Here is a 24,844-nt window from a genome sequence, read left to right on the forward strand (position 1 = left end):
AGCCATGGCCATGGTCTCCGGGGACACACTGATGTGTTCAATGGATGTGCAATGAAGGGGCGCCTGTTGGGTAGAGAAGGTTAACCACCTAAATTGTCTGTCTCCTAGAAAATAAGTTCATGTACACTTAACATTTGTTTTAAGAAGTAACATGAATTATAAACTCCTGAAAAATCAACATCGCTAAATAATCTTTCCAATTAACTTCTTTACTTCTTGAAAGTGTGATAATTTAATTAGCTCGTGAACGGATCTCATCTAGTCCTTGGGAAACAAGCTCTGACGCTTAGATGTGCTTCTTCGCAAGCTCTTCTCTCTCCTGCAGGGACTCTGGGCAACACTGCTCACATGTCTGCTTGATGACCGGACTGCCCCGTCTTCACACCTGAGAACTAACCTGAGGATGGGCTCTGCAGACACGGAGTCTGTGGAGGTAAACCCGCAACCCACCTGAGCGGAGCCGTTCCTGGACATGAAGATGGGGCTGGAATTGGGGAAGGGGGACCTGGGGAAGGGGGACTGCAGACAGGGCCCGCCTTCCAGCAGGCAGTGCTCCATTAAGCCTACAAGAATTTAAGGTACTTTTATTCCTAGAACCTTCCGGATTCATGGAGATGCTTCCTAAGTCACACAGGGGCGGGATTCTCTGACGCATGGGGGTTCCATAAAGCATGCCTTGTTAAGCTTTGCCGGCAGTCCATATAAATTATAACTCGTGTGTTAGCATTTTAAATGATTTAAGGCAAAATATTCAGCAGCATATACATTAAAAAATAACTAAATCATATCAGGAGGATAATTAAGGAAAGCTCCTCTAGCTTATCTACTTGAAGTGTTATTTTAGGCAATAAAGCCACCCATGCACAATGAAATTAGTTTGGGTTAACCTGAACTTGTGTTGTCTTCAACAGGTCATGGATCCTCTCTGGGCCCGTTTCTCATGTGTAAAAGGAGAACAGTTGAACTCAAGTCACTTTTTAGTTCTTCCCAACCCTACAAGCCTGATTCCTACGTTAGGAGGAGGATCCCATCAAACAAAAATGGGTCACTAATGGACAGAAGGGTCCTCTCCCCTGGCGCCATACACAGAAACATTTTCTCATCAAGGGCAGGAACGTGGTGTTCAAAGGGCGAAGAATGAGGAAGGGCAGAAAGATACAAAGAACGAATTCTCTGATTTTGTCTGGACTGGGAAGGAAGATTTAATCCTACGGAAAATAAACAGGAAAGTAAAGCATCTAGACAACAGTGGAAGGACAAGGCCCAAAAAGTACCAACGTGGCCAAGGGAAAACCGTCCTTAACGTGAGGAAGGAAAGCAGAGAATTCACAAACCAGTTAAGAAAAGAGAGAGTTTTGTAAAATACCTGCCCTCAGATGGAAGAAAGGTTTCCGGGGCACAGAGGTCAACAGGAAACGGAAAGACGACAAACAAATAGAAGACAGAATTTGAAGGAGTCACACAGTATCTTAATGCTACAAAAATCCTATCTATTAATAAATATTTCATGTACCTGAGGTCCTTTGTGCTCTGGGAACCAATAAAGTTTCTCTTCATGTTAAAAATATTTTTTTTTTTTTTTTTTTTTACTATTTATAGTATACAATCCTATAGACCCCCTTTTGAAATGCAAAGCCAATGGATCAAGAAGTAGGATAATTCATAGAAACCTAGGACTTTTACCACATCGACCAGGAGCCAGGAGGAACCACTGTCACCATCCAGGAGAGGCAGTATGATCAAGAAGAGAAAGAAACAGGCTCACTGAGTCATGAAGGGACAAGTGAGGCATGAGAGCTTTTTCAGAGACTTCTCTGACCAAAACAAAACAAAACAAAACAAAAACACCACAGGGAAAATGATGGGAGTAGAGAGCCAGAAATCCTTCTCCCCATACAGAGTTGGGAGAAATAACAAGGCCAAGGGGCTGCTAAGTCCCTGGCAAATACCAGGCAGGACCATTATTTGAAGCAGCAGGTAAAAAAAATTAAGGTCAAATATTTTTTCTCCCAACTAAAGAGGTAAACACGAACTACACAGAATACACACACAGAAGCATTTTTATAGCTCTTCTAAGCCCCCAGTCCAAGGGAAAAAAACCTGTATAAACGCAAAATTTTTTAAAAATTCCAAGTGCCAAATGGGGGGCAGGGGATCGGCTTTTCCAACTAAGTTGACTGCTGTTAGCCTGGGTGCAGAGCTTGTTTTAATTCAGGAAAGGCACCAGGAATAGTGAGAATTGCAGAAGTCCTACTTCCTTTATTCATTCCCCCCTAAGTTTACTTTCATTATACTCAAAAAAATAAACACTTGAGGAAAGTTTGGCATCTGTTAAAAGAGGAGCAGAGCGAAAAATGGGGCAGAACTGCTTCCCATGACTAAACAAAGAACCCTGTAATAATAGTTTTAAACCCTGGGGTAAGAACCAAGGTACCCTCGTACGGGCTTTGTAGAATCAAGGGCACCTTCAATGTGTGACTTTCCTCAGCACCTGGAGCCCACGGGCATGCACTTGCATTCTCTGGGGCATCTCAGTGCAGCCGGAGCAGGCTCCACCGTGCCGTTGCCAGAGGCACCACGGGACAGAATTACCACCCCAAATCTCTAGTTCCTTAATTTCCAAACCGAACGTGTCCTATGAGGGTGGATCCCAATGCATTAAGCATTCCTGCGTCACAGGCTTGGACGCATGTGATAAGAACGTGAACGAGGTCTCTCTTAGGTTTAGAGAAATGGACAGAGCCATCGATACTGCTGTGACCTGAATGTAACAGAAATAAAACCATCAAATCATACTGACTAGACTTCATTTTTATAAAATAGCGTTAACTGTGCAACTAGAACATATCACTGTGTATTAACCGTCTAACATTTAAGTTATAGGCAAGCAAACACTTAATTTTAAGGTACACACACAGTACAGTAATACCTCTATTAACAAAGACACTGTGTGGCAACGGCGTGCTTTCTTGGCTGACCTTCGTGGGGTCAGAATAGAAAAGGCACAGGAATGCATTTCAGAAGGTCACCAGTATATGGTATAAGCTCCAGTATATCATCACTTCATGCTCCCTAAATGAACATTAGATTTGCCAGATGTTGTAACAGATGTTATCTGAGATTCTCAAGGCGCAGTAAAAGGGGCCACAGCTAGGAGGTACAGAGACAAGGGAAACGCCTGGACTTGGGTAACGAGGAAAAAGGGACAGAGGAAGATTACCTGGGGTAGAAGGTTCTTCCACAAAGAACGATGATGTTCGGAAAGGGCAAACACCCAATCCTTCCACAGGACGAAATAAAAGGGACCATGCATCCTGTTTTGCTCAGAGGAGACGTATGAAAAGGTACAGAAATGCATGGTGTTCTTAGAGGGGTTCAAACGCAGAGAGTGTGACAGCAGAAGACTGCTGGAAAGGGTGCAGAAAGGAAAAGCTCTAACAGTTCATCCAAGCTGACCGCTGGCCCATGCACGGTTTTGCAGGAGGACGGGCTCCATCTACCCTCTGGAGTAGGAGACCAGAAGGCTAATCCCACAAGGATCCAAACAGATCAACACCACTGCACATGGCCTCGGTTCCCAGAGGATCTGTTAATTGAGGTATCACTGTATGACCCCGCAAACGGTGTGCATGGACCCCTCAGAACTCGAAATGCCGCGCAGTGACAAGCGAGCGGGCTTTACTTGCATGTAAGCAAACAAGATACTGACCGAAAACCAACTCTCCGTGTGTAGTGCAGACAGTTCTTGGTGACGTGGCTCTGGAAGTGCACCGACCTGCAGACGGCCCCGCACTCGGGGCAGGTGTAGGGAGATTTGTGCTGATGGATTCTCTGGTGTGAGGCGTAGCTGCACTGGTTAGGAAGCAGCATCTGGCAGATAGTGCAAGTCTTCTAGATAAACCAAAGGGGGGAGACAGGGTTGGTCCTACGAAGGACTTTCTAATATGCAAAGAAGCGTGGTTAAAATCCCCAATTAACGGCACATTGCTCATGTCAAATACTGCTCTCGTGGCTTCTAAGCCCAAGGAGAAAGCAAAACTTGAAAGTTAAACGTTTAAACCTAACATCCCTTATCCTGGAATATACTAGGTCATCAGGGTCCACCCCAAAGCATGAGGTAAAGAGAATGTCAGTTTCAGGTCAACTTTCAATTCTGTTAACTTTTACATTTTGTTCAGTGCAGAGGAGGGATGTTAGAGAAGGTAATCTTGCAAATTACGTTAGCAAGTCAGCTTTCATGTAGAATTACACGTTTGCAAGCATCTATCTCAAGAGTAGCCAGTTCCCACAACCCATAAAAAACTTTCTTCAGAATAATAAAAAATAGAGACTAATCCAATTTGTTGGTTTCTTTCTTTCTTTTCCCAGTCACTTCAGTTACCTGAACTCTAAAATACAGGAATACAAAAGAATGACCCACAGCAATTAGCTGTTGTTTTTCTACTTGAGTTGGTCTTTCAGTGGATGAGCTGGACACTGTAGGATTTATAATAAAATCAGTGAACTCAAATTCAGATACATAAATTTCGATATTAAACTGAAACTCTGTAAAGCTTAAAGTCTAGTCCCATATAAAATAAAGACAGAAATGCTCTTTGGAAAAGGCCCTACATTTAACTAATCAGGAAAAACTGAAACACACTATTTTTCGTCCCCTTAGATGTAAGCAGTAAACATGGCATATTTTTCAAACACAGAAACAGCAAACTTAAGGTAAATATAAAGTGAGGACTTACTGCATCCACTCCAAAAATAAACCTAACACAGCACAAGATAGATTGTATTCAAATTCTAGTTAGCCATTAATGTAACAAGAATCCATCACCTTCTAAAATGTCTAACTTACACTAAAGTCAGTTAAAGAAATCCTCAAAATACAGACTCTAGCTAAGATTTAAAATGACCTTTTATGCTGAGGAGTTATAAAATTTTTAAAAGATTTCTTTTTCTTCTGGCTTTTGAATCCAGCCCCCAAAATTAAGGCCTTAAACTTCTGAGCAACTAAAACTATGGAAAACCAGAAACTTGCTTGAAAAAAATCTGTCCGGTTTTCCTCCTAAAAAGACTAAATACAAATGTTATCTCACAAAATGTTTATTATAATCACAAAATAAAGATCATTACAGGCAGCTTTGATGAGGCCAGCGTCATTTAAAAAAAAAAAAAAAGCATTCCTTGTCTAACAACACAGACAGCCAAGGCTAAAACAAGCCACAACAAGAAAAAGCCATCTGCACCCTCCTGCATTCGAAGATCCTGTTGATGTCTACGCTATCACAGGTAATCACTGGTTCCTTTGAACTCAGGTCTTCTATTTGCTTTGGCCACATGGCCGTTAATCCCAGGCAGTGAATCATAACACGTGCATGTCCACACACACCTCAGACATGGACCCCATTCCATTACAGGCCAAGCGATGAAGTACTTAAAATACATGGAAATGCAACATTCCATTCAATTCTCATAACGATCTAGGACTTGGTAGTGAGATCACTGGGAAGCCGTGTGCACTTCTGGACCTTAGAGCTCACTACTTCATCTGTTAGAACTACCCGATCGTTGTGTTAGGGTTCAAGTGGACACCATCTCTACAGCTTCTCCTTTATCTAAAGCAACATGGTTACACTAGTTTATGATAGGGAAAAACAGCAACACAAATAAAAGAAATTCTTAAAAAAAAAAAAAAGCTGAAAGTAACTTTCACATTCTCTCTCATCAAGATCTATCAACAAATATCCTTCATGATACATACAAAATTCACAATGAATCATTTAATCTTCCTTGTTGGACATTTATTTGTTTATAATACATATTTAAACAGTCACGGAAATCCTGGTGAAGTGAAAAGGTTTCATTGCTAGCAGGTTAACTAAAATAAGTACTGAAATGATTCAAGAAGAGAAATTACAAACTCTTGAGTGTTCCTTACAACAGAATTCTTTAACTGCAAAGACTACGAAAAACGTGTTAGAGTAACAGATACCAGATGCCCAACAACAAATACCAACCTTGCTCATACCCGTTTCCTGGAGAGGGGAAGCGGTCCCTTCATGATGCACTGCGTGGTGGGGCGGTCCAGCCCCTGGGGCTCTGTGAGGGCTGCTGGCGGCCATCCCACCCCCATCTCCTGCCCCGGCCATGGACTAGCTCCCTGTGTTTGCACTCACCCATTTCCACTGGCTAAGGCTCCTCACCCACTTTGAACACAGAAGTTCAAAGAGAAAGTGGGAGCCAGTAGGCAGGAGCACCCCAAATCAAAATGCATCCATATTTTGCAATTACTGAAATGGGAGAATTCAGTGGCTGGGGGATCACACTGGTGACGGTCTTACCTCTAGTTCACACATATATACTCATGCATAGACACTGTATTGGCTCCCACATTTCTCTCTGGGTACCCACTTCTGCTCCTTGCCTCCCTTCCATCTTGAGAAAAGGCATGGTATTTTGGTTGTAGACACTCTCTCCTTGATGCTTGTGTTATCAATAGTTGAACGCTCACATGACTCATGTCCATCTGTACTCCCCGGAGTTTTTGTCTGTTTCACTCTACCTGTTTCCGGTAACACTGTGCTACCCCTGCTTCCCCAGACAGGGGTACAGCATTTTCACAGACTAACCCATCAGCTTCTGTGGGATACTTTGACCTCATGGTGATGACAGCTGTTTTCTGGATTTAGGGATAGAATAGCATGGGGGCAGGTCAGTATTTCTTTGCGGTTTTACAAGAATCTGACTTTCCTATCCTTTTTTTAAAATCAAAGGACTGAAATATATCTGAAAACTCTAATTCTCTTCAATGCAAGTTGAGGCTATTTACAAGAGGATAAAGCAGTTTAATGTGACAGTACTTAACTGAATACAGAAAAGTATACTGTCGGCCCTTGAACAACATGGTTTGAACTGCGTGGGTCCATTTACATGGGGATCTTTTACAGTACAGTACTGCCATGTAGTTTCCCTTACTTGTGATTTTCTTAACATTTTCTTTTCTCTAGCTAACCTTATAATAAGGCTACAGTATATAATACATATAACATACAAAATATGTGTTAATCAACTTGTTTACATTATCGGTAAAGCTTCTAGTCAACAGTAGGTTAGTAGTTGGGGGAGAGGGGCCGGGCTAAATGGGGGATGGGGATTAAGGAGGACACTTGTCCAGATGAGCACTGGGTGTTATATGTAAGTGATGAATCACTAAATTCTACCCCTGAAGCCAATATTTCACTACATGTTCACTAACTAGACCTTAAATAAAAACTTCAAAACAACCCAGTTAAGGTTTGGGGGAGTTGAAAGTTATACATGGATTTTTGACTGTGCGGAGGATCGGTGCCCTTAACCCCCACATTGTTCAGGGGTTAACTGTAATAAAATGCACTTAAGTAGCTTCATTTGTCTTCTGACATTTTACTTATAACATCTGAAAAAGGAAGTATTTTCAGTACTTCGTTAATAAACAGCTAACTTCTACGCTGGAGCAGATTCATCTGCTCAGAGAACTGCTACTTTTTAAAGTTAAGATATTACCTTTCCATAGTCAAGTAACACAAGAAAGCTACAGGAAGATAAAGCTGAAAAAAAAAAATCACATTCCATACGTGACAATTAGTCATACTGTGCCTTCTCTGCAGGTCCTGGCCCTGGATCCCGGAGATGCTGGCTGGGAGGAAGAGGAAAGGGACACATCATGGCCCTATTGAGGACTCAGGGATGCCAGAGCTGGCATCCTCCTTGCATGCGAGAGGAATTATCTGGGCAACAAGGAAAATAATTCCATGTGTTGCAATTCATGTTTTAAGGAAAAAAACTGCCTGCAAATTGAGAAAAGCTAGAGAAATAGGAGTAAATACACCATGTATTGTGCTTACATTTCCAACACACCAAAGCGGGCAGCAGCCTGAAACAGTGGGTCTGAAGGTCAAAACACCACGGGCGAAGAAGCCCCCGTGCTACAGAAACCATGTCTGTGTCACTGACACTAGTTCTGTAGTCTTCTGGCTACTGCAAAATCAGCCCCAAAATAATAGCAGTAATAATAAAGCACGCCAGTTTGCCTTCTGACTCTCACTTTCATCCCATTTTACGATGAGTACACAGAGCATTTCATTTCAGATCTCGCTTAGATTGGAAATAACACAAAACAAGATTTGTAACATAAATGACTCTGACTCCTTTTGTTTCCAAACTGGTGGGTTGCGGTGGTTTTTGTCCTCAAGTCATCCTGCTACACTGAAAATTTCTAATAAGAGCTGACAGTTATAGGAGCACATTTACAGAAAGCGGTCTGGTCAGCACATTAAACCTACTCAGGTGATAAACACAGGAGAAAAGGCTGATAAGGCAGAAGTGCAAACTGGGACAGGCCTCGTCCGGCCAGAACTGAAATTAAGCACTTAGAAGAAGAGAGGGACCAAGCAAGAGCCAGGAGTCTACGGCTAGTACTATTGTGGGAGGGCGAGGGCATGGAGGTGGCCTCAGTGGTTTCCAGAAGCAACTGCCTGGGCAGAGTGTGGCTAGAAATGAGGGCTGACCGAGGCTGCTCAAGAGAATTTAATACACGTGGTGTGTTGTGTTCAGGATGAGCAGAAACTACACTGAGTCAGCAATCCCTGAAAACGGGACCACGGCAGGAAAAGGCACCTCTGTCTGCACTCTAGGAGCTGACCTGGCTAGAACCCAAGATTCCATTCTCTTCTAATTCCAATGCTCCCTGACACTGCCAAATGCTTCTAGATCCGAGGTTATCAGCATGACAGAGCGGACAGAATAATGAACCGGCTCTTAGGCACTCTTGCCTGGAGTCCCCGTTCCGCCCCTCACTGGGTATTTGTTTCTCCAACTGTACAACAAAAGGTTGACCAAAGGACCTATAACATTCTCTACTACAAAAACATCCTACCAACTAAGAGGCTACAGGATGCACTTCTAGTCTGTTCTTGGCTAAATTTAGTCATGGTTTTACTGAGGGGTGAAGCAATGACATTCCCATACATTTTAGTATCAATTATTAACAGTTCAGTTGTTGGCTCTTAAATACTTCATGGAGAACCGGGAATCTTCTCCACCCTTCCACCCACTCCTCTTCTCCATGTGCCCCAAAGCGGTGATTATTAGAAGCAAATAGGTCGGAATAAAAACCTCCAAGCAGGGCAGATGTACGGGTGTTACAAAGTCAAGTGCTTGTGTGGCTCCTTTTTCACAGCACAGCTCGGTTCTGTGCGGCTGGGTGGGGAAATGACTCACCCAAGATTCCTTGCCGTCTCCTCTGGGAGATCAGCAGACACGGGCAGGGCGATCCAACCCCGGCTAAGCATGCCTGGGGTCCTGCCCCTATCACATGTCAAGAGTGAGAGGAATTCCAGGACTTGGACTCCGGCTGGGCCTTGCGCTAAACCATACATTTTCCAGTTCCACTCTCAGCGGAGGCCTGCGCCAGCAGGTGTGCTGAGCAAGAGGCCAGTTATGAGTAAAGTGGCACCCTGATTCCCTGTGTCAAGCGTCACTTTGGTACAGATGGTCCACAGGACATTTGGAAGAGGAGTAACTGGCAAATGCCACTAAAACCTTCCTTTATCCCATTACATTCTCGAAAGTTCTGGAAAGGCTGAACACGCACATGTGAGGAGATGGTAGAAGGAGATCAGCACGTGTGGCCACAGCTGGGATCAACAGAAGAGACCCTCTGCTGGGTTCCAACAGGCACCGTTGGCAAACTCCTGGAAGGACCCATTCCAACAGCAACGGGAGTCAACATCTAAACGGGGAGGAAATCAGAGATGAAACGGGAATGCGGACTGTGCTCAACCGAGAAAAAGTGGTTCCCAAGGGAAAGGCTGGGTGGGGTCTTCGGAGCCTGGGCTCCAGAGACAACAAACAGAAGAGATTCGCCACCTCATCCCTGACTGCTTTTACAAGTGGGCTAAGAGCCAGGATTCGTGGAAATGGACCTGGAGAGCAGAGAGGAATCAAGCAGAACGCTGTGCTCACGGGACACCTAGTTCCAAACACAACTGAGAGTCACAGGCTGGAAGGCTCAGGTTGAGCCTAGCGATGTAATCATGGGATCTCTCCCTGAAGACACAGCAGCTACACAGGATGTTAAAACAGAGCGAAACTTCCACTTCTGGGAAAAGGAAATGGAAGTACCTTTCCCTATTCCTTCCACTAAATACCACTGAAACTCCTGGGCATTATACATATAACAGAAATTAACAGACTCTGAGAAGCAGAGAGAAGAAGGCAGGCTGGCTAGGGACCGCAGGACCCTGGAACTCAGTGACAAGTTCTCTCTGTTTCTTTCTGCCTCATATATCTCCCACATTTGGAGCTAAAGAAACTGGCAATCTGGAAACACCAAAAGATAAGAGACAAAATAAAAATGATGATGATAATCCCCAAGAAAAGCCTGCTATCACTAGCCAAAGGACCAGGAGAGGGTCAGGCTAACAAAAGAGAAAACTTTTTAGATAACGACGGCTCCAGCCAACCACCACAGGAAACACCACAGCCCCACGCCCACCACACCAAGTCCGGGAGCAGCCTAGACGTCCAACCTCTTCGGGCTGTAGTAAGTTGTCCCAGCACCACCGCCGGGATGGTGTCAGAGAAAGCCAGTAGGGAAGAGGGGTTTTCATCCCTACATCAAGTGACAGTCCTTCTACCAGCTCAGAAGGTGTTTTAAGAAAAGTCCCCAAAGCAATCTCCAGGCCCAGGTGGTTTCACTGAAAAATTCTACCAAATATTTAAAGAAAAATGAACATTAACTGCACAGTCTCTTCCAGAAAATAGAAGAGAACACTTCTCAATGCCTTATATAAAGATAATTCAAACCTGTCCAAAACCCACCAAAGACAGTACCAAAAAAAAAAAAAAAAAAGAATATGAATGTAAAACTCTAATGCAAAATATTATCAGATAAACTTCACCAAATATAAAAAGAATCATAGAGCCTGAGCAAGTGGGATTCATTCCAGGAATGCAAAAGGGATGGCTCATCCCTGAAAACTCAATATAATTTATTTCCCCAAACACTGAATCGAATAAATGAGTTCAACAAAGTCAGGGGGTACATGATAAATATAGAAAAATTAACTGTATTTCAATATGGCAGTAATGAACATGTGAACACTGAAAAACAGAATACCATTTACAATTGTTAAGAGAGAAAAAAGAGCAAAACAAGACATTTAGCGGACTCGTATGATGAAAACCACAAAACAATAAAAGGAATCAAAGATCTAAATAAACGGAGAGGGGAACCTGGGTGGCTCCGCCAGCTGAGCATGTAACTCTTGATTTTGGCTCAGGCTGTGATCTTACGGTTGTGGGACTGAGCCCCATGTCAGGCTCCGCACTCAGCATCGAGTCTGCTTGTCCTTCTTCCTCTGCTCCCCCCCACTCACGTACATGTTTTCTCTCTCTCCCCACCAAATAAATAAATTTTTTAAATCCTTAAAATAAATAAATAAATAAATGTTCACTAACTGAAAGACTCAACAGAGTAAAGATATAGCTTCTCCCCAAACTGATAGAGGTTTAATGAAATTCCTATCAAAATCCCAGAAGATTTTGTAGATATAGACAAGACAATCCTAAAATTTATATGGAAAGGCAAAAAAACCAGGATTGCTAAAAACAAGTCTCAGTGTCAACTATACTTCAATTCAAGAAAAATAACTATTTTGAGAAAGAATAAAGTTGGGCATACCAGTGTACTGGACTTCAAGACACTTTATGATCACTATAGTCAAGACTGTGTGGTGCTGGTAGAGGGACAGACATGTAAATCAATAGGACAGAAGCCAGAACCCAGAAACAGCCGCACACAACTACACCCAACTGAGGGGAACTTGGCTGGCTTAGTAGGCAGAGTGTGCAACTCTTGATCTTCAGTTTGTGAGTTCGAGCCCCACACTGGGCATAGAGATCACTTAAAAAAAAATTTTATATATATGTGTGTGTATAGATATAATGTGTATATATATCTATACACACACACACATATATACACACCCCCAACTGATAGTCAACGAAGGTGCTAAGGCAATTCAACAGTAAAGGGCAGCCTTCTGGACAAATGGTATTAGAGAAAGAAGATGTGAACAGGTAAAATAAACAACAACAATAAAACTCAGTGTAAATCTCATACCTTATATAAAACTGAACCCAAATGGATCATGGGCTTAAATACAAAAACTAAAACTATAAAACTTTAAGGAAAAAACACAGGAAAAAAATTTTTAGCATCCAGAGCAAAAATTAGGCTTGACAGCAAAAGCATGAACTGTAAAAGGGACAATGGACTTCATCAGCATTGAAAGCATTTGCTTTGCTAAAGACCTGTTTAAGAGACGCAAAGGCTCTGGGGCACCGGGGTGGCTCAGTCATTAAGCGTCTGCCTTCAGGTCAGGTCATGATCCCGGTATCCTGGGATTGAGTCCCACATCCGGCTCCCTGTTCTGCGGGAAGCCTGCTTCTCCCTCTCCCTCTCCCACTCCCCTTGTTTATGTTCTCTCCCTCACTGTCTCTCTCTCTCTCTCTCTCTCTCTGTCAAATAAATAAAATTTTTTAAAAATTATTATTAAAAAAAAAAAAAAAGACACAAAGGCCCAACAGGGAGAAAAGACTCACAACCACACATCCAGCAAAGAAGTAGTATCTGGAATACAACAAGAACTCCTAAAACTCAACAGCTAAAGGACACAAACATTATCTAAATAGAAAATGGGCAAAAGACTTGAGATATTTCACCAGAAAGAACATCCAGAGGGCAAATAAACACATGAAGAAGGACGTTCTACATCATTAGCTACTAGGAAACTACAAATTAAAAACATGACAGCTATCACACACCTACCAAAATGGCTAAAATGGAAACCACCACCACCAAAAGCTAGCGAGAGAGCAAAGGCATCACCAGTACCCTGCCCGAGGAATATACAATAGTTCAGCTACTCTGGAAAACGGTTTCTTAAAAATATAAACATGCAACTACCATACGACCCAGCAACTGTACATGTGGGCATTTATCCCAGCAAACTCCAACTCATGTTCACACAACCACCTGTACACAAATGTTTGCAGCCGCTTCATTTGTAATGACCCCGAACTGCAAACAGTGCAGACTGTCCTTCAAAGACCAAAGGGAAACACCCCGTGGGACAACCTCCCCGGGAATCCTCCTCAGTGATTTCAAAGAACAGCCTCCTGGTACCTGCCACAACCTGAGTCTCCAGGGAATTACACTGAGTACAAAAAGCCAATCCGGAAAGGTGACAGACGGTATGGCCCCATTTACAAAGCATTCCGAAATGGCAACGGAATAAAAATGGAGAACAGATTAGGGGCTGCTGGGGGTTAAGAAGTGGGTGGGAGTGGCTCTGAGAAGGCAATCCGAGAGATCCCTTTGGTGAAGGAATATTCTGTAGGCTCAGGGCACTGACGTCGATATCCTAGTGATGACAACTGTTCCACAGTTTTGCCAAGTGTACTACTGGGGTAAACTAAATAAAGGGTATTTATTTCTTATATGAATCTAAAATTATCTCGAAATGAAAAGTTTAATTTTAAAGTCAGTGATTTGAGAAGGAAGACCCAGAACATCCGCAGAGAACTCTACAGCATTATCAGACAAAATTTTCAAGCGATTATGGTAATTATAAGTAGAGGCGGGCAGCGGGAAGGAAGGGAAGGGCAGGGAGGGCAAGGGAGGACAGGCAGGAAGAACAGCCCCGCTGCCTGTGAAGGGGTACACCTCTCTCTAGGCCTGGTGGAGTCGAACGCTGGGAGTCAATGAACGAGGGGCAGTGGGCCCGTTAGTCGTGCCAGGGCCCTGAGGTCACACCCTTAACTTTCAGAACCAACGGCAGCAGCAGGGGCGGCGTGGGCACCCGCTGTGAACGCTTCCCTAACTAAGACTACTCTGCAGACCTAGGGAACCCTGCCCAGCAAAGGGCTCAGTTAGTCCAGAAGAGAAAACGGGCAGCCTGCAGGCACGGGCTGACCTTGTGCCAGATTCCTGTCCAGAAGGAACCATCAAAGGGGGAGGCCCCAGGGGGCTGTTACGAAGGTGAGGTAGTCCGCCCTCTCAGTCCACCAAAGACTTACCGAGAACGTGGAGGTCCAGAGAAATGGACAGTAAATGTTTTAATTACCTGACCATAGTGACAAGAAAGGAAAGATGGGGTTCGGGAAAGACCGGGCCTTGAGGGGCCTCAACTTCAACATTTTGTAAGAAGACGTAGTGTTTTAAGAGCCATTCTCAGGGAAGTAACAGTTTACGCCGGGAGATTTTTTTCTCCAATTGAATTTAAGGTCACCAACTGTAAACGGATGGTCACGCGAACGGCAAACCAGAGAAGACGAATGAAGAATTTTCCCGCTTCTCTTCTGCTCTTCCTGTCCTCAGCCCCCACCTCCACTACCAGCGGTGCCAGATGCCACACCAGGTGCCCGCGATGCGTGAGGACGCCCCTAGCTTCCACGACACCTGAAGCTGGTACAGCAACAGCTCTATGGATCCCACCGACGTCCCGGACTGGGGAAGGGACTCGGGGCTGGCTTGATTAAACCGAGCGCTGAAGAAGTAGCAGCCAGGCCCCCCACCCCAACAGAGAGCCAGGCGGGCTGGGCCGCCAAGCGAGACCAGGCTGCCTGCCTGGGTCCACAGGGGAACCCTGCTCGGGCCTAGTTCGAGAAGATCGGGGAAGTATGCAGGGTGGCAGAGGTTCTGGGCAAGGACCCCGACAAGACAAGGGGAAGTGGGGGAACAGGCAGTGTACCCCGGGGCACGCTCAGCCCTCCAGCCGGCCGTGCCTGGACGTGCACGCAGCTGAGGCTTGTGACTGTAAACATGAAGTGAGTGGACACTCAGCCAGGCACAGTCGAAGAAAGAAAATACAACTGCTGGGGGGCAAGGGTTTGGGGACCGCTTGGCTCAGTGTGCTTCTGGCCCCAGAGTTCATGTTACTCAGCTGTGACTCATTCCTAAGCATTCCAGGTGAAACGCGTGAGCTACACTATACACCTGTCCTGGCCAAAGGCAGAAGTCAAGGTAAAACAGTCACGCACACGAGAAAACATGTTAATTTCCCCCCAGTGTGACCTTCGCTTGGCTGCGGAGCCAGACTGGTCAGCGGAGAACAAGAGATGGAGGTATCCGTGGAGGAAGGGGCAGGCCTACCTCCCCGCCCACATCCCTTCTCCTTCCTCGAGAAGACGAGATCCTGAAGAGAACAGAGGCTACGGGAGGGCAGCTCAGAGCCCCCGGAGCCAGGACCGCACCTGCCACACCGCTCAGAGCACCAGCAGACTGAGAAACGAGGCAACACGACACATGCAACGGAGGGAATATTACCTTCCTGATGAAGCCGTGACAAGGTAAGAGGCTCCAGAAAGAACCCAGGCCCTGTCACCGGGATATGCTGGAAGAGCACGTCAACCCCCGCCTTCCCGAACCAGCCACTCTCCCCCAAGTTTCCCACCATCTGAGCCAAAGAAACCTGAGGCCGAGAGAATGCTCTCAAAACTCTAATTTCCACCTGCACTAAACTGGACATCCAAAGAAAAACATGACGGAGGTATTCTTGATCTTTTGGTCGCCCAACTCAAAATCCCACCAAGAACTTGACTCAGGAGTCACCCTGGAGGAACGGACTGTGGCAACTCTCCCCGACGCCTGGACGGCAGCAACACCCCAGCCAGCAAGATATGGAGGCAAACGAAGGAAAGGTCAGCTCGCTGCCTGGTCTCCACAAACACAAGTGCGAGCCAGCGTGTATCAGCTCAAACCAGGACCCACCACGTCTAATTTCACAAGTTCTCTGCTCCGGACAATAAATCGTACGGTCTCTCTAACTTGAATCTGGTTCACTGGACATACGCAGTTACTTCCATTCCAAGTAAGTATCATTATCTGTAAAACATGCTGCTCTACTGGCCCAAGGATGCCTCACAGAGAAAAACAACAGAAGATAAAAGGACTCACTGATGCCCACCGTGACGTGTACGTCATTCACCAACATCAACCTACGCTTCACCCCCCCCCAAAAAAAGCTGTAAAGAAATGCAAAGGTATTTTCTATTCAGATGGAGACGGTTTTCCATCTGTAGCTTAAAGTCATTGTACTGAGGACTATTACTGAAGATACTTCTGGACCAACATCGTAAGCAAGCAGGCACCCCATATCAGTGGGTACCAATTAAGTCTGTTTAACTGTACAAGACAGTAATTCTAAATAACACGAGGACTTTTTTTTAAATCTCCAAATTGTCATTAATAACTCAACAGGTGATTTAACCTGACTTGAACATTTCATACAAAGGCATGATGCTCTCATTAGTCAAATCTCAGACTTCCTGCATATATGCCTATAATTACAAACTCATTTACCCTAAATCTGAGGTGCCATTAACTCAACTAGTACACAGTTTGTCTTTTTTTTTTTTTTTTTTTTTAAAAAGGTGGCTCAGTGGGTTAAAGCCTCTGCCTTCAGCTCAGGTCATGATCCCAGGGTTCTGGGATCAAGCCACACATCGGGCTCTCTGCTCAGCGGGGAACCTGCTTCCCCCTCTCTCTCTGCCTGCTTCTCTGCCTACTTGTGATCTCCGTCTGTCAAATAAATAAATAAAATCTTAAAAAAAAAAAAAAAAAACACCTTCCCTTTCAATATTGTGCAAGTCTATGAAAACTTTTCTCTTGTGCATCACACACACACACACACACACACACACCCATTTGACTGAGCCCCCGCCCCAAAAATCAAGGACCTTGTATAGAGCACTCATGTCTACGGATTCGTCACTGAAACACCAAAATGTAAGGGATACTCTACTTGTCCACTCGTATCTGCAGCCTGCTGGAAGTGTGTAGCCAGCGACGTCTCGTCCTGGAAAACCTCGTTGCACTCCAGACATTTCAGACTATGCCTGCACAGCTTGGAGGGGTCCTCGTCTAGAGGCATAGCTGGAATGATGGGCGTGCTCGAGGGAGCGGATATGACGGTCCCGGTAATGCCAGACTGAATTTTCGCTACAGTGTGTGTGCTGGCCCCCACGGAGCTTGGAAGAGCGGACGATGGAGTAGAAGTATTGCTTGACGGAGAGACAATCATTTGATCAGCTGGGACTGGCTTTAAGATCAAGTGGGAGCACTGCATCACAACCCCCTTTTCCTTGTGCCCGCGGGCGTGGGAAAGGAGACTGCACTTGTTGTAAAAAACGAGGTTCTTGGTACAGTGGTTACACGTTACTTCAATGCGCACGCTGCGTCGGTCGTAGTGTTGGGTCAGGCTCTTTTCGAGGGCAAAGGAGTCCCCACACTCCAAGCACTTGTACCCGCGGGTCGGTAACGTGATGCCTGCGTTGGCAGGAGGGCTGAGGTTGGGGATGTAAACTGGGACTGGGTTGACGCTGCTCAGCACCTTGTTGAAAGCTTCCACCACGGAACTCTGCAAGGAGGACACCACCTGGACCCGAGACACCTTCTTGGGTGGTTGAGAGGCCGCTGCATTGATTATTGCCTGCTTTATTTGCTGCTGAGGTTTGGTTAGCACTTGGCGGAGCTCAGAGGTGGCCTGGGCGCCCTGAGGCAGAAGGTTAAGGTTGGCGAGGTGCACAGTCTTTGGCACGAGTTTGGCATTGGCCAGGCTGGATGCTGGCACCACAACGGTTTGCTGCTGGATGGCGTTGGCGGCTTTGATGATGGCGCTGCTGGCACTCTGAACGGAGGCAGCAGATATGACCGTGGCTTTGACCGTCGTGTTGTTAGCGAGCTTCAAATTGATGACCTGCGAGCCTGCCGTCTTCACGGCAGACACTGGGAGGAAGGCGGTTGCCACGGGCTTAATGGTGACCTGTTTGGGGGTCAACTCTGCAGGGGCGACCGCATTGGTGACCACCGCCGACTGCAGAGGTGCTCTGGGCGGGGAGGAGAGGACGGCAGCCGAAGCTGGAGAGGACAGGAGAGACGTCACAGACGCCATCACAGACCCTGCCTGCTCAGAAGGCTTTTTCCCAGAGTCAAGATCGACCTCTGGCAACACCCTTGTCACTGTTCTCTTTATTTCTCCAGAAGACGTCTTAATGGTTTTGATGCGGACTTTGGGGATTGCTGGTGTCGACCCTGCGGGAGAGGACGGTGACCCCTTGCTGCTGTTCTCACTGGAGATGCTCCGGGGGCTGTCCGGCTGCTTCAGGGACGCTTTTTTTGTCCCGTCGATGAGGCTCTGGGATTCAGGAGACTTTTCCGTGGCTCTGGGACTGTCATTCGCTTCCTTAGGTAATGGAGAAGACCCCTGGGAGTCGGTCACCGGTTCTTTGCAGGAGTCGGAAGCAGCCTTTTTAGCACTCAGGGCTGCTATCGCAGCTATACATGAGGAAAGCTTGGACGATGGCTTTGACCGTGACAGCGCGACACTGCCGAGGCCCGGGTCGCTCTTCTCCGAGCCTGGCTTCCCCTCGTGGGCCCGATTCTCAAGCACCTTTTCAGAGTTTTCCTTCAGCTTCTCCTCCGCTTTTCTGGCTTTAAAAGGTTCATAAACACTCAGATTCATGGAATTTGTTTCTGTTTCTCTCTTAACAGCTCTGTTTTTATCTAAACTGCCTGCAGGAGAGATTCCAGTTTTGCTCAAGCTGTCCCCTCCGAGCGCCTTTGGCTTGTCATAGTCCTGCTGGGCAGACGACCCCGTCAACACATTGGACCGGAAGCCAGAACGCACGTCCTCTTTGTCTGGGGGGTCGTCCACTTCTATCTTCTCGTCGTCGTCAAACTCTTCAGCACTTGAGATGGGGCTGAACTGGCTGAACGTGGAGTCTTTCAAAGTCACCTCTGAGGTAGGCGCATCTCCTTTCAAGGACTTGGATCCGTCTTTGCCGTAACTGTCGAGCGAGGACGCGGTGAGAAACCCGTTGTGTAAGCCGTTGCCGGTGGGGTTGTGGCCGTCTTTCTCGGCGCCCTCGGCGGAGTCGATGTTCCGAACGTTCTTCACGATGACACTGACGCCCACGTCAGAGGAGGAGGGCGTGTGGGAGTCCTCGTCTCCGTGCGCGTTCTGCTTGATGTGGCTTTCCTGGTCGTCGTGCGCAGACTCGATGGCTGCTTTTGGATCGACCATATCTGGGATGTCAAACGCCGCCAGGAGGTCATCAAAGTCTGGGGTCTTCATATCCCCCATGGTCATGAATTTGATCAAATGTTCTGTCAAACGAACAGAAATAATTCCATCAGCAAGGAACACTCTGTGATGGTCAGATAAACATCCCTCCAGGACTTACACGGTGACGATCAGCAAGAAAGAGCGGGTTGATAATTGCGCTTCCGACAACTAGGAAACTCTGAGTGAACGAACACCCAGAGAACACGTACAAAGCCTTGGTAATTACAGCTTCAAACCAATTTCCCCAAAATGCCGCACGGCATTACCAGCACGGCGGCCCTCAAACAAGAACGAAGTTGACTGGCACGGGTACAGCACAAAATTTGTCATTTACCACCGGATTCATCACACAGTTTTCACAAAAAACTATTCCCAAACCTATTTTAATCTCTACAGCACTCAATTGCACTGGCACAATGTGCGCGATTATGGTCACCATCACAATTGGCCTATCACATTAAAGGGAATATATGGCAATCAAAAAACCAATTACAGATTTCAATTCACCCACACAACAAATGAGCATCCCAGCCCACCAGGGGCTATCTGCTGCTAATCAAGTTTGGCCCGAGATTTAAAAAAGAAAAAACAAATTCCTAAGAAGCTTTTTCAATCAGTTTTTATCTAATCCTAATTTTCTCTATTATGTTAGGGGAAAGACTTAAAAAAAAAGATAGCATCCCTTCCTTCTCCCTTCTTGGTTTAGTGCTTTCAGTGCTGAAGGTAATACAAGGTCATTTCCTAACTGCCACTCCACTGGCACAGATGTTGTCCAACTGACTGTGGCTGCCGGGCCATGGCCCCGCAGCTGACGCTGCTCTCGGCGTGTACACGTGGACCCGAGGGCATGGCAGAGCCTGGGAGAGGGCAGGCCTTCTCCTCTGCACGGGGGCCAGATCGGGGTGGGTCACATTCTGTGAAGTGCTCCCATTAATGTCAGCAAAATCCTGGGCGGTAGAAGGACAGAGCATTTTAGGAGAAAGGATGGTCATACCCATGGGTAAAGATGAACGATTATAAACGCATGAAATGCTTGGGGTCTTTAAAGGGTACCCTTCACCCCATCTGCAGAGGACACGGGATCGTAGAGATCACAAGAGAAGCTCCACTACCAGAGAGATCCCTCCTCCTGCCTAAAGCTCAGAGCACTCTGTGTTTCTATGACCTTCTGGTATGTAGCACAGCACGTGTGTGTACTTGTCTCTTCATACCTACTGGCCTGTCAGCTAACTGAAGATGGCAATGTCTCGCTCATCTTTGTACCATAAATGCCACATGACGAACACACCACGAGCCAGGGGCCAGCACACTGGACTGATCAGAAAGATGGGCCCAGGCCCAGATCTGTCACTCCCTAGCTCTGGGACCCTCAGGAAAGGAGGGAATCTTTGGACCTGTTCCTTCTTTCTGCTGCGGAGGGAGGCAAGCAGTCAGGAAGAGAAGGAAAACAGGAAGCAAAGTTCAATGTCAGAAGGGAAGAGGGTTGCAGCTGATTTTAGGCAACTTTCAATGCAAGAATCAGCCTAACTGATCTACAGACATCTATTCCTAAGGCTCTTTCATCTTCAATACTTACTACTGTTTCTCCTTTAAAGTTATTTATTTATTTATTTGACAGAGAGAGAGAGAGAGAGAGATCACAAGTAAGCAGAGAGGCAGGCGGGGGGAGGGGGAAGAAGGCTCCCCCTTCTCCCTGAGCAGAAAGCCCAATAAGGGGCTCGATCCCAGGACCCTGAGATCATGACCTGAGCCAAAGGCAGCAGCTTAACCCACTGAGCCACCCAGGTGCCCCTGTTCCTTCTTTAAATCTCCTTTAAATCACTGAGAAATTGTCCTCCACATTCTACTGAAGTATTTAATGATTTTTCTTTTTGTATGAACTGCAAGAGATCATGCATTCCTTTTTCTCTTAAGATTTTATTTATTTCTTTGAGAGAGAGAGGCACAAGCAGGGAGAAGGGGCAGAGGGAGCAGAAAAAGGAGACTCCCCACTGAGCTGAGAGTCTGACAGGGCTCATCCCAGAACCCTGGGATCATGGCCTGAATGGAAGGCAGACGCTTAACCAACTGAGCCACCCAGGCGCCCTAGTCACGCATTCCTAACAAAACCTACACGGGGGCAAGGCAGACTTCCTACTGAGATGACAACAGGCATACCACTGAAAACACAGAAACCTCAAGCCCATCAGTAGGCGCTAACACACCCTCCTTGGCTTACTCACAGATTGCGGGACACATCCCAACGCTGCTCATTATCTGGGTGGAAAACTATTACTGAAGAAGAAATTAGCAGGCTTGGTTCAACAGGAGCCATAGAACAAATCACCTTCCATTCATGTTTGTCCTGGTCAATTCAGGACTGAAGAAGTCGCATATGCCTTTCCCTACATGGTTTGCTTGGAGAGAAAACACCTCAGGGCCACCCTTCTCTCAGATGGATACCCGCGAGACACACAGGGAATACTGTATCCTCAGCATCAAACTATAGCCCCGAGAAAACATCAACACTTCTAAGTTGATATTGTTATGAAAATATCTATGACGAGTCATACTCAGTGTAATTCTGTGATTATGATTTTCTTTCTAGAATGAAATTGAACATTTAAACTGCAGAATACAGGGAATGAAAAATCCATCTGTCAGATAATACCCACGCAAGAGTCCACCCACTTAGGAATAATCCCAGAATGTCACTATATTTATTTTTAAGCAGCAAATGGCAATTGTAAGTGAAAACTCATGATAAAATCACCATTAAGGGGGCACCTGGGTGGCTCAGTAGGTTAGGCGTCTGCCTTTGGCTCAGGTCATGATCTCGGGGTCCTGGGATACAGCCCCACGTTGGGCTCCCTGCTAAGTGGGGTGTCTGCTTCTCCCTCTCCCCCTGCCCTTCCTCCTGCTCGTGCACACACGCTCTCTCTCCCCCTCTCTCTCAAACAAAATTTTTTAAAAAATAAATAAAAACTAAAAAAATAAAATAAAATCATCATTAGCAAAGCACCCAGCCCGTGGTGGATGTCTACCAAGCATGCGGACCGAAGTGTAGAGATCATGGTTTTTAGAGAACTCAAGACACAGAATCACCAACTACTGCCCAACTCCCACCAGAGCAGAAACGGTCTGAAGAGAGTTGAAACACTGGGTAGTGTTTCTTTAAGCCACTACTTATCCAAACCTTGGACCCACGCTCTAGACGACCCTGGGAGTGGACGGGCTCTGTCCTCTCTCTGTCCTTTCTTTACGGTGACACCGGATTTATGTCACGTGCCCTCTCCTTAGACCAAAAAACATCATCCGGTTTCCCATCATTCATTCCCAAGGGCAGTCAGTTCAGGAACAAAAAGAACATAAAAGGCCATTCAAAGACTCACAGGTGGTAGGCCCAAGACACACAATCGCAACAGATGATAAAAGGTCTCCCGTAGAACAAAGCCTGCTGTGCAAGTGACAGTTTGGATCTGCAGTGTGACTGGCACCCACTCACAGGCACCCGTGGGAGACTAACAAGTGAACCTCATCTTCCTCTTCTGCTGACATGAGGGCCCTGCTGTCCCACCCACACGCAGGGACGCCCACGCTACCGCACAGCGTTCCGTCACTCGTCAGTGGCAGGACAGTGTCCACCATGCAGCCCACGTCTTTTCCTGTCACCTCACCACCCCTGCCCAGCCAAAGCAGAGTGAAGGCTTGGAACACCCCAGAGAAGATCCCCAAAGCCTGCAAACGTCCCCAGGGGTTGAGAGGACATTTCCCATGCAGGAGCAACTCTCCCTCCGTCGTACCGTGGGCGCACTCCCCGCTCTCCCATCCCTCCGTGTCACCTAAGATTTATACTTTCTCGGCGGGAAGGGGATGGACTTGAGGGCAAAATAATGGGACCTTCTGAAGAGCACTGGGGTGATGGCAACTTAGCAGAGGTTTCAAAAACTCTGAACCAGCCCCGCTGGTTCACCTGAAGGAATCCAGATGTGAAGGTCACAGACACAGGACAGGCATGAAAACCGGAGTGCAAAGCCCAGCACGTGCACACGGCACTGGCACTGCCTGGAACCTAACATCACCGGCGGGGGGACCAGCGTCTGCAGGGCTACAGAACCGATGTAAGGAACACCGCTCTCTGTAACTTCACACTTCTTGCTTGGTTTCCAGAAATGTTTGTCATCCTCACAATCCCACTTCCATATCCCTGCTCCCTTCCTGCATTCTGGAAGGCAAGAGCAAATTCTCCACTTGGGGGAACAGAATGTTTAACTCCCACTTCATTTCCCAGTTGTATCAGGTACAAAGAGAAATGTTTATGTTTAAAAGTTTTCTCTCCATTTTTCATCCTGGTCCCAAAGAACCACTGTGTTGAAAACATTACAAAAATAAATTTCAGTCTTTTCTTTTAAAGGTAATGGACAGGGGCACCTGGGTGGCTCAGTAGTTTAGCGTCTGCCTTCGGCTCAGGTCATGATCGCAGGGTCCTGGGATGGAGCCCCGCACTGGCCTCCCTGCTTCTCCCTCTCCCACTACCCCCTGCTTCTGTTCCCTCTCTCGCTGTGTCTCTGTCAAAAAAAATTAATAAAATCTTTTTTTTTAATTTTTAAAATTAAAAAAAATAAAAGATAACGGACAGGGAACTTGCTTGAGCATTCCTTTCATTGGACAGCTTGGTTTTCAGACAGAATCAGCTTTAGTTGTTGTAATAATGTCTTCTATTTCATTTGTACTCCATAAAACATACCTTCCTTAAAAGGCACCAACAGTCTTTTAATTTAAAACTAAACCCATATAAATAACCTAAGATTCACTAATAGTGTTTGTGCCTAACGCAGAATGTCCTTTTACCCACTGAAAATATTGGGGAGGGGGGAATGCTAGGCCTATTTACAGAAATGGAAACTGAAAGAACTCGAGTCTGTCATGTGATCACTTTATTCTCTCCTATGACATGGACAAAACATTTCCTTTCTTACCAAAGCCTCTTAAAATTATAGAAAGCTATTTGATCTTTGTTGGCCAAAGTCAAGAGTTATCAGGTCCAAGAAAAATTTAAGAAAAACCTATTCACCCTTCATCGTCCTTCGTACACTTTGTGATGAAAGAGACCGCTCTACCAAGACCTGTTTTCCAGTTTCAAACTAGAGACCAGCGGCGTAAAAGGCACAGGCATCACTTACCCGGGGAGTGCTAACTTCAATCACCCCCGGACGCCCGCCTGCCCGTGCCTGACCCAGCCTACATCCAGGTCTGACCCGGCCACGGTTCTGCATCCAAAATGACCACGCAAAGGCAAATTTGCACAGCAAACACACATCAAATCCACCATTTAAATGGAGAAACTAACATTTTAATTTCACAAAAAACAATAAACTCTAAATCATAATAATCCTAAATAATCCTAAAGAAAACCATAGAAAAACACACTGACCACCTTGACAGTCTTCCACAAACTTCCCGAAGAACAACTGTAATAATAGAAGCCCTGTTATTCTTCTGGGGGACTATGTTCGTCACTATTTTCTAGCACCGTCTGGACACCGAAGCCCTTTCTGAAGAAATCACTCACTGAGTAATGAACCTAACTCACACTTCTAACCTCCTTGTCTTTCCTTCAAATATAAAACGTTTTTGTTTTTCCCTTTTTTTAATATAGTCTCCACACCCAGCATGAAGCCCCAAAGCAGGGCTAGCTCATGACC

General features: G+C 46.0%; 1 protein-coding gene across 9 annotated transcripts in view; it reads right to left on the reverse strand.

Annotated features, from left to right (window-relative positions):
* Positions 1–24,844, reverse strand: part of LOC111154215 (zinc finger protein 532) — a 105,518-nt gene that overhangs the window by 39,181 nt on the left and 41,493 nt on the right. For all 9 annotated transcript variants that reach the window (XM_022513683.1, XM_022513690.1, XM_022513688.1 and 6 more), the window contains 2 exons: positions 16,839–19,201; positions 3,710–3,891 (listed from right to left, as the gene is read on the reverse strand). In XM_022513683.1, the coding sequence (XP_022369391.1) occupies positions 3,710–3,891; positions 16,839–19,184 (2,528 nt within the window). In that variant the 5' untranslated portion in view covers positions 19,185–19,201. The remainder of the gene's footprint in view (positions 1–3,709; positions 3,892–16,838; positions 19,202–24,844) is intronic.

This window comes from Enhydra lutris, unplaced genomic scaffold (genome assembly GCF_002288905.1).
Source record: "Enhydra lutris kenyoni isolate GAN:26980312 unplaced genomic scaffold, ASM228890v2 scaffoldscaffold36, whole genome shotgun sequence".
Taxonomy (NCBI): domain Eukaryota; kingdom Metazoa; phylum Chordata; class Mammalia; order Carnivora; family Mustelidae; genus Enhydra; species Enhydra lutris.